At 33.7% G+C, this 10,778-nt stretch overlaps 1 protein-coding gene across 3 annotated transcripts; it reads right to left on the bottom strand.

The window, feature by feature from the left end:
* Positions 1-5,599, bottom strand: LOC130950724 (uncharacterized). 3 transcript variants are annotated; one of them, XR_009073708.1, is made up of 12 exons: positions 5,147-5,599; positions 4,396-4,724; positions 4,240-4,317; positions 4,036-4,138; positions 3,596-3,684; positions 3,180-3,291; positions 2,916-2,969; positions 2,771-2,819; positions 1,901-2,001; positions 1,086-1,201; positions 525-963; positions 1-447 (listed from the first exon to the last, which is right to left on the bottom strand). XR_009073708.1 is itself a non-coding variant. In XM_057879285.1 (11 exons), exons 1-11 carry the CDS (start codon positions 5,534-5,536, stop codon positions 621-623), a joined length of 1,764 nt encoding a protein of 587 aa, XP_057735268.1. In that variant the 5' UTR covers positions 5,537-5,599; the 3' UTR covers positions 5-620. The 3 variants fall into 3 exon arrangements, 1 of the variants encoding a protein (XP_057735268.1); XR_009073707.1 differs by having other exon boundaries at positions 12-425; XM_057879285.1 differs by having other exon boundaries at positions 5-963.
* Positions 5,600-10,778: the final 5,179 nt, after the last annotated feature.

Raw genomic sequence — 10,778 nt, forward strand, 5'->3', positions numbered from 1 at the left:
AGAAAGTTATTATAAAGATAGGCAGAACAATGCAACATAAAGATAGGTTATAACTTTTGACTACCTTTAAAAAAATGTTCAAACTATATAGTATATAGCCAACTATTAACATAGAAATTACTCAACTTGCATAGCGCAAGATTTAATGTTACATTCCCTATAATAATTCAGTGAAAAATATAAACTTACTACAGAGGTCGAATCCTAGTCACTATATCTGTAGTATGTTCCTGGCTGGTATAAACAAGGGCACAAAGCACAATGGATAATACAGATTAACATGCTTGATAAATGCACAATCTGTAGGTAGCAACCAAGCCATTTGTTCAATGAACTTCACCAGAGAATATTCAGTGTTCATCCGAGTGCAACTGAATGATTAGAATTCTTCGTAGCAAGAAGCACATGGCTGTACTCAGCAGCACCTACAGGCAGGTATGCATTTAACTACAGGGGATCAGTTCCTCTAAGAAGAGTTTGTCAAAAAAGATGAACAACGATGTCGAAAAATGCCAGGAACCAACCATTAGAAGACAAATCAATTTTCTAAGTTTCATTGAACAGATCCTGTCCAGGCAAAAGGGCTTCAAAGATGACATCTTAACTCCTAATCGAATCATTCATAGGAAGTTTCTCTGGAAGTTTCCGGAAGAAAACCTCGAAGATAAGCCCTGCGGCATGCCTTCTGCATCAAGTTTTACACTTTTCCTTCCAGCTGTCAGATCCTTTTCGCGGTCCCACGGCTTCCATGGATGTTGACCCACCCACTCTTCCTTCTCTGGCTTCTGCTGCTTAGATTTTTTCTTGGACTTGTTAGAAACCTCTTCTTGATGCTTTTGCATCAACGTTTTTGATCGTTTTGCCTTGTTGTATTTGTCCACCAACTCTGCATCCGCACTAGCCTTTTTCTTTTCCTCTTCATTCGAGGCAAGCGCAGTAGCTTCATTGTATGCTTCCAAATAACTGCCATATAAACAGCATTGTTATATGCCTCTTCAATATGGTCAGTGGTTGACACTGTTTAAGGGAAATGAAATTGATAACCCAAAGCATTCAATAATGAAAGAGGAATTGAGGATAAATACTTCATCTTCGCCTTTTGGGCTCTGTCAGAAGGGGTGTCTGTCCAAACGCTAGTATCTCCTCGACCTTCCTTTGTGCCCCGACTAAAGTTGGTTGATTGCATAGTTACACCACCAGGCTAAAAAAAAATAAAAATTGAAGTGGCCACATAGAGCAAAAGAAGCTTTGAAATGTTTGTGAATTAACTTAATGTCAGCTACTCCGTTCCACAGCTAATGTTTTCACACTTTCGGCAATAAGAGTGCAGAATAATTGCTTGAAACCATGTTCATTAAAGATTGCCGAGTCTCAATCCTAAGATGAATAAAATATGCTTAACTCTGTAAATGAAGTTTACAACAAGCTCAAGCACCACTTGCATTAGGAGGTTAAGTGCTTGTTTGGACGTTGATAAAAAAAAAAGATCTTTTTCAATGAATTTTTTTTTTAGCGTGTTTGGTAAATTTCTAGTAGTAAAATTAAAAGCACTAAAAAAAACATCTTTTTTTGAGAAGCTACAATTTACATTTTTTTAAAAGATCTTTTTTCTTTAAAAAAAAAGATGTTTTTCACGTAATAAATAAACAAAAAAAATACTTTTATATGGTTATACCCAAACATAATTGATAAATAAAAAGATCTTTTTGTATGAGATATCCAAACATAAAATTACTTTTACTTTTCTATAAGATTTTTTGAAAAAAGATAACTTGAAAAAATATATTTTCTTAGAAGCTCACTCAAACAAACCCTAAGCAAACAGCCATAGTGCAACAGGACATACACAAATATTTCAATATTTAACTATACATTTTATCAAATAATTCACAAGACTTACTTTTCTCTCTGGAGGCAATGTTGTCATCCATTCATCTCTTTTTGGCTCCACTTTAACCTCTGTCTGTGCCAGAAGCTCATCATCGCCCTCCATTGATATACCTGCCATAGATTTCCTAGCAATAAGATAACAAAGTTCTCAAGTACTACCACCCTATCGGCCTATCCCATGCCTCTCTCCCTTTAGGAAGATAAGCAAAACTGAAACTTATACAAGGAAATTTTACTAATTGCTAAATTGAAACCAAAGATAACTGCCAGACCAATTTTCCAAGGCCATACAACATTTAATTAGCACCAGCTGAAGGCCAAAGTTCATGCCAACAAGATCATCCCAAATGACCCGAAATAAAGTTGATTGCCAAATTATTCAGACACTAACACTATGCAGTGAACTGCCGTCTCTCAGAAGCAAGAAGCTATATAATTATAGTTTAGAGAATAAAAACAGAAGAAAAGATCAAAACATCTAATAGGACTCTAGTTAATACATAAGAATAAAACATGAGTTCAGCAAGACCTCCCTCCTTCACTTCATAATAAGTAGTTTTTCTTTTTTCTTCAGAGCAAGAAAAAGAGAATAAATATATTTTTCCATTGTTTATGTAAAAAAGAAGTCCCCACCTTTAGCCCTCATCTGCTCTAGCCTCTTCTTTCAGCCCCCAACACATAAAATATATATAAATAAATAGAAGAGGGAAAAACATTTCATTTTTACTTTAACATAGCAGGGAAGGAGTTTCTGAACATAACAAGGCCCTTTCAGCTTTCACTTCTTAAGTTCATATCCTCCGTTATTATATTAAGCACATTATCGACACTAAAGACCCAAACAAACAAAACAGAAATCATCTACATTGCAGAATCTCACCTTGCGTTCTTCTCCAAAGTGCAGCCTCACGCATAGCTTTAAGTTCAACCTGTATTCACACGTGAAGAGATTAATATCCAAAACTATTCTATCAAAAAATTCTAAATTATTCATTAATATGGCCAGAAAAGTAAGTTCTAGTCACCTTAAACTGCTCCTGTTCTTCCTTGAGCTTGATCTTCTCATCCATTGCTTTCCGCTATAAATGAACGAAAGATAATCTTGTCAATGTAAACATAAAAGAATGTATACTTGCAAATTTTGAAAAAGTAAGAATTTAACAAAGTATCCAATAAATTATATGTCAGCATACCACAACAAAGAAACACCCACAAACAAACCAGAGAATCCCACAAACAACAACCTTAACAATAATAATCCATGCTTCAAAACAGATTAAGAGACTCACCTTTTCTGGATCCTGTAACTCTTTGAAAGCCTTATTTAACTTAATAAATGCTTGATGGGCTTGAGGATGAGAGCATTTATCTGGATGAACCAAAAGTGACATCTTCCAATACCTAAGGGACATTAATGAGATCAAGTTAGACAATCGAAAGATATCGCTTTATCTACGTAGTTGGTCCTCCTAGTGGGATAAAGAGTTATTGTTGCATAAACAATAAAATTTTACAAAGACTTGCGCAAGATTTTTAAACTTTCCTTGCGGCAATAAGCAGCGCAAAACTGGATAATCATTCAGGCCAATACAATTTGGCAATTTGCTAATTAAGCATGCTATGTGGACAACAAAAACGGAATATATTTTTATGAAAATTCTTTGTCAAACAAAATGACTATCATAGGTTATAAATATTATCATACCTTTTCTTTATGTTATCACTAGACATATTATGGTTAACTCCTAGAACATCATATGGGCTGTCAGCCTCAACTTCCATGATCCTGGTGACCTGATAAATAAATAGATGACAACTTAGACCTCTAAAGTCAATTAGTGTCCAAATTTTAATTTTTGCCACTAATATATGAGCATAAATCTTATAAATTGATGAAAGCTGTCACTACAGTAATATGAATGGTTAGAATAATTTCCTAAAATAATCTGAATGGTTAGAGTAATTTCCTTTAGCTGAAGAAAGCTATAGAATAATGATGAAATAAGAAAATTAAAAGCATTGGTTACCGATAGTAAATTCATCTTAAAATAGGAATACCGCATGCCAATCATCAAATCCATGGCCCTTTATTTAAATGTTTTAAGAAATAACAAAATCCTGATCATGACAACTGGGATTAAATACCTCTTCAAAACGCTCTGCTTCATTAGCTGATTCTGCTTCAGAAACCATAGCAGGTGGTGGAGGTCCCACAAATAGTTCAGTATCGTCGTCCAACTCAGCTTCACTGTAGACATTAGTTTGAAAATATCATCAACTATCATATGATGTGAATTGACACAACTAGATCAAGAAAAATTATCAATATAAACATAATTGATCCCATACTTAAGCTCAGTCTGTGCTTCTGTTAATTTGGCGGCAGCAGCAAGTAACTCAGCAGATGGCATTGCAGGGCCAATCATCCTGTAAAACAAAGGAAGCAATAATTAGGACAAAATTACAAAAGACAAGTGATAAGAGACTGACAAAAAGACTGATCACCTTTTTCTAGGACCAGGAGAATTATCATCTGGATTTCCTGTTATGTGCTCATTTGCCACCTGCTCACTCCCTGCATCTACTGGAACTGAACTTGTTTCAGGTATCGCTGCAGAAGCATCAGCTTGCTCCTTCATAGGATCCATAAAAGAGTGAATTATAGGGCCAACAACATCCAAAGTGGGGTGAGCTTTAGAAGGAAGTAAGAAAACTCTATCTCCATTTTCCTTCAGCTTTAGTGATAGGAACAGCTTCTTCAGATGCTTCATGAGAGATTTTTCTGATATACCCTTTATATCAACGGCTTGTCCATCATCAATCATTTGCAAGAGCTACAACAGCAACGAGATCTAATTAAAAATCAAACATATATATGCATTGAGTAGAATCTGTAGATACAGAATTGGAGGTAGTAAAAGCTATATTCTGCTAGCCTTGGACTACACATTATTTTCATTATCCTCAGTTGTGTTTATAACAATGGGAGCATCGTGCAAATGAGTTCATAACATAAACTCCCAGAATACAGCCTCACAGCACCAATCAACCTTCTACATACACGTGTCCTTTCCAGCACCAGTTAATAATTATACTACATGCTTCATACAAAGAAATTTCTAGAAAATCGTAAAAGTTGCACCTTTCAGCTTCCGAACAAAAAAAAGCATTTACCCTTTTTAGCTAGCCCTAACAACTTGAAACTCAGGAACAACAACACTCAACAGTGATGGCAATTTCAATATTCAATGCATACCTGCTTCAAATCAGTGCCAACATTGGGGAACTCGATCATGATTTCACGGACCACAGCATGAGGCTCAACCCTAGGTGACCTCTCTTCATCCTCATCCGAAGATTCAGAAGCATCAGAATCACGGAGCCTCTTGTTACTTTTCCTGGATTTCATGTCTCTATCCCTCCTCTTCTTCTCCTTCTTCTTCCTTCTCCTCCTGCGCTCCTCGTCCTCCTTCTCCTTCCGCCTGCGGCGGTCCTTTTCGCGGCGGCTTCGGTCGCGGCGCCTGGAAGGGCGATCGGAGTCGGATTCAGATTCAGATTGGGAGTCGGATTCAGTGTCGGATTCAGATTGGGATGAAGAGGTGGGGGAGTCGTGTAGACGACGGTGCTTTTTTCTGCGGTCTCCCATTCTCTCAAAAGCTCACGGAAGACGGAAACAACCAAAGCAGGTGGTGGAAATAACATTCGGTGCCGATTATGTAGATTCATCCTCAATTAAAAAATGAGGAGTGTAGGGCCACCAGACCGTGTAATTTGTAGCTATTTTCCAATTAGTTATTATTATTTATTAATATTTTTAATAATATGAGATTATATTTAATAGTCGAGATTATTTATTTTTTTATTAATTAAATATTAGTCAAATTTTAATAAAAATATTGGTATTGTGGGTTTTTTTTTTAAATAAAAAAAATTAATTTTGATACATCAATTTTTAAGTTTATTTTATTTTATTTTAAATTTTTTTATGTGTATATCTATATTAATTAGGTCAATATAATTAGAATTATATTTGATTTTTGTATTAGGTCTAACAGACCCAAATGAACATGAGAGATTAATATATTCAAATTTTAAAAACATCAGCAACTTAGTATGTGTTTGGATTGTAAATAGAGATTTGTATATAATTTATTTAAAGTGATTTATGTTTGGTAATTTTTATTCAAAATAAATTATAGTAAACTAAATATTATTTGAATTATATTATTTAAAATTATTTTTAAATAAAAAATTACAAAAAATGATATGAATTTAAATAATTATTTTAAATATTTAAATAAATTTTAATATTTTTTTAGTATTCTTAGCGCTTTTCAATACTCTAATAGGATTAATAGAATCATACAATAAAGTAAAAAAATTCCATATAAAAAAATAATAATAATAATAATAATAAAATTTATATAAACAAAAATTAATAGAAATTTTATAAAAAAATAATAATATACATAAGAGAATATTAAAAAAAATTATAAAAAATAACATATAAATAATGAAGGACATAATTGATATATAAAAAATAAATTTTTGATAAAAGTGGGTTGAATGATAGAAATTACTCTTAGGTTGTCAAACATAAAAATGAGACTTAAATGCACTTCTTTCTTTCTCAACGCAAAATCAAACACACGCTAAATATATTTTCATATTTTTTAGAATTTAAATATTTACGGATAAAAAAATCAACAACCTATTTTTTATTTTTTCTTAAAAATAAAAATAAAATTAGTATAATGGATTAAAGATATTGATACTTTTCTTTTTTATAATATTTTTGTAATATGATTTTTTCATATTGTATATTTGAGGGAGAAAAGTGATATATTATTAAAATATAACTGTTAATATTTATTTTCATAAAATTATTATCACTTTGAGTTTTTAATTTTTCTTTGAATACCATCATTTATAATATATATTATTTAATCATTTGAAAAATTATATTTTTCTATTTTTAAAATTTGAATTTAAAGTCTTCATTTAAAAATATAACAGATTTACTATTTTAATAAATTTTACATTTGTTATTATTATACATAATTAATTTTAAAAAATAAATTAATAAATATTTAGTATAGTAAACTATTAATATTATATAATCAAATTTGAGAAAATATTTGATGTATAATTTTATTTTTTTTAAATTGTCAATTATTATAGTAGAAAAAATAATTATTTATACTCATAAAAGTTGTGGATGCTCATAAAATTACCCATAAAAAAACAATTAATTTTATACCCATAAAAATAAATATCGTTTGACGAAAATAACTAAACGTTGAATTTTAGTTGACTCTGTTAAAAAATTACTTGAATTTTTTAAATTCAACACTATTACTCCCAGAGTCACATATAGGGATGGCAATGGGTATTTATGGGGGTGGTAACTCTTTTTTTGTTCTCCTTCTCTGTTTAGTAAAATGCTCCTCGTCCTTGCTCCATCTCCATCATGAATCTCAATTTATTTTTCTTTCTGGGATAGGCAGATACCACGGGTATTCATGGATATTATTAAGTCAGAAAAACAATCAAATCTACCCATGAAAAATATGAATGTTGACAAATTCATGTAAGATCAAAACAAACTTTCTACTCCCAAAAGATTGAATCTGTTTGTCAAAACTACCAAGACGTCAAATGCTCCTCAACGACGTTAGCTGAGAGTCTTACGTGGCACGTTTAGTGTTAGGGTGATAATTTATTTATGAGTACTACCCCAAATAGGTCCCCAAGGAATTCACGATCGGACAGATTTGTCTCCAACAAAATTTAACTAAGATTTTGACCATGAGGTTTATAGTTTATACACCAGATACGTCCTCTTGTTAGTTTGACCCGGTTAGGACTAACAGTGACGTCCGACGTGGAGGTTAACAGGATGATGTGTCCGGTTAACTGCGACGTGTCACCTCCAGGACAATTTGGTCCCCATCTAAGTTGGACAAAACAACGTCGTATTGGATCTTGGGGCAAAATGACATCATTTCGTGGAAGACAAATTCGCCCCCACCAGGGCAGAGTAACGAAACGGCGCCGTTTTAATGTGGGTGACCAATTTAAAATTAGGTTGTCATCTTCAACCCTTGCAGCTTTGTGTGGTGAGAGATGTCCAGTTGATGATTGAGGACATCATGAAGAAATGTAAGTACTGGACTACTCAGTGAACTAGTGATGATGTGAGACACGTTTTTGAGGTACAATATCATATAAAGAAAGTGGGAGTGCATTTAGGAAATAACACATGTACTTGTAACATGTGGCAACTTATAGATATAATGTCCTTGGTTAAATTTTTATCTAGTATTATTTGGAATTTACTCAATAGTTGAAGGATAATTTATATATTATTCCTGATATAATCCTCATAACTTAATTGGTATATGTTTATGATATATGTTCTTTATAATTTGGTTACAAATGTGTACATGCAATAGCTGCAATAGTAAGACGAGGAGATAGACTAGAGGGGTATGTCCATCAATCGTTGACGATTGATGCATTCAGAGCTACCTATACTCACTCCACAAGCCCTGCCAACAGTGAGGAGTATTGGGAGAAATTTGGACAAGTTAGTTCCATATCCCCAAGATTAAGCAGCCAATTGGTCGTCATGTGAAATGAAGGAGACACGACGCAGTGGAAGATGGACCTGATGGAACAAAGGTCAAGAAGAGATTCACGGTAACATGTGCCAAGTGTGGAAAATTGGACACAATTCCAAAACGTGTAAGGGAGCACCGAAGCAAAGATCATCTTCAAAGGGTTAAAGAAAGGCAAAGCAGTCTTAGACACAACATGAGATTCCTATTTCTCAATCGGTCCCCTCATCTCAGGTATCATGAATTGCATATAGTGTATTCTGCTCTATATTGATGTACAAAATATTTGTACGTAGACAATTTACCCTCTTCGAGGGGACCTATCTGCATCATGAATGTGCTTCTATAGGGACTTATTTACCTGATAAGTTAATTTTAGGGGACCTATTTGACCGATAATTTGTGATATTACACTTAAGTATATTTATTGCCCATGTTTGTTAATATTGGAAACATAGGCTGATGTATCTGGACTTGGTAGCATGCAAAATCCGAATCCTCCCTCTCATGATACTTACGTTGAAAATTCTCCCTCACATGCCACAAGAAATGTCTCAAGCAATCCCAAGGTATGCCCCTTGTAAATGGCTTAATGTGTATGCTAAAATTGTATGAAGCATGGTCATAATAATTTTGTAAGGGATAAGTATTGTTTTGGTCCCTAAAGTTTAAGGTCGGAATTGAAATCATCCCTCACATGTAATTACTCTCCTTGGACACTGGCTCGCGTCCCTCTCTCCCTCTCCCCTGGGTGTGACACGGTGGCAACGGCGACGCGTGTGACTGAGGCGACTCCTCCCCCCTTGGTCACTGGCTCGCCGTCACCCCTTCTTTCCCATCTCTTTTCTGCTTCTGCTTGAGCTTATGCTTCTGCTTCTTTGACTTCTATGTCTTCTTCTGCTTCTGCTTCTGTCTTTGCTTCTAATTCTAATTTTGATTTGTTATTTTCTAATTTCATTGTTGTTGTGTGTTGATTTTGTTGTTGAATTTGATGTTGTTTAATCTGATTTGGTATATTTGGTGGTGGTAAGGATGCTGATGGTGGTGGTAAAGGTGCTGGTGGTGGTGGAGGGTATTTTTGTCCATAAAAAATTAAAAGGACGATTTTAATACGAAATAAAACGTTTAGGATGATTCTAAATAAAAAAATTACGTGAGGGACGATTTCGATTCCAATCCTAAACTTTAGGGACCAAAACAATACTTATCCCATTTTGTAATTTCCAGGCTCAGCAACTTTTTAGATGTCCAAATGAAATAGTAATCAGGGCCAAGGCTCCGGAGAGTGTTGGTGCTGAGATAATGATAGCTGCAACCAGTGGTGCAACATCTAGATTGTTCAAATTCATTCCAACACCAGGATTGAGTTGGTCTTTGAAGAAATGATGCTTTTGAAAATTAGTGTGAAACTTGTTGTCTTAGTTATGACACAAAATATTTTGTTATGTTGGAGGAATTAGACCTTCTATTGTTTGGATTGGTTTGGTTTAGTTTTTGTTGAAGGAAGTGAACCTTCTTTTGTTTGATTTGGTTTATGTTGCTACTGAACTTAACTACTTGTGTGGTTAACATGTTTGTGTTCTCAGTTATGTTACCATTTTGATAAATGGATGAAATAGACCAAAATCAATGTGTTTTTTAGTTTATGTTGAAGGAAATAAACATTTTCTTGTTTGATTTGATTTATGTTGCTTCTGAATTTAGCTACTTTTGTGGTTAAAATGTTTTGGTTCTTAGTTATATTACCATTTTGATACATGGATAAAACAAACCAAAATCAATGTGTTTCTTTTATACTATTTCATCACAATTGACTTCATTCATATCCAACTAAATATAATGACACATTTCAATCCAATAATTTGATATTCAACATTGAATAAAGCTTGCCTAAACAACCACGACATAGATACAAAACACAAACACAACTAACAATGCACCAATTATTACACCCCAAAAACAAAGAAAAAACAATATGTTTCTTCACAAATTAGCTATCCTCATTCGTCTTCAACAACAGAGCCTCCAACTGCTTCACTCTCTCCTCCAAGCCATCCTTCAAACTTACAACACATTATTCACCTGCACAAGTGTCGACAGAAGCCAATCTATGCCCGTCGACTACACTAGCATACCCAAATATCTCATCAAACCATGCAAAAAAAATCACAATAACTTTGCTTTCCCTGTAACGAGCATAATAAAAATGACAATCAACTCTATAGTCACACGACAATTATCACAACTATACCACAACAAAATAACTCT

This window comes from Arachis stenosperma, chromosome 9 (genome assembly GCF_014773155.1).
Source record: "Arachis stenosperma cultivar V10309 chromosome 9, arast.V10309.gnm1.PFL2, whole genome shotgun sequence".
Lineage (NCBI taxonomy): Eukaryota > Viridiplantae > Streptophyta > Magnoliopsida > Fabales > Fabaceae > Arachis > Arachis stenosperma.

Coding starts and splice junctions, on each gene's coding strand:
- LOC130950724 (XM_057879285.1), bottom strand. CDS start 5,536: ATGGGAGACCGCAGAAAAAAGCACCGTCGTCTACACGACTCCCCCACC. Junction 4,725..5,146: donor TTGGCACTGATTTGAAGCAG/GTATGCATTGAA, acceptor TTGCTGTTGTAG/CTCTTGCAAATGATTGATGA. Junction 2,820..2,915: donor AAGAACAGGAGCAGTTTAAG/GTGACTAGAACT, acceptor GTGTGAATACAG/GTTGAACTTAAAGCTATGCG.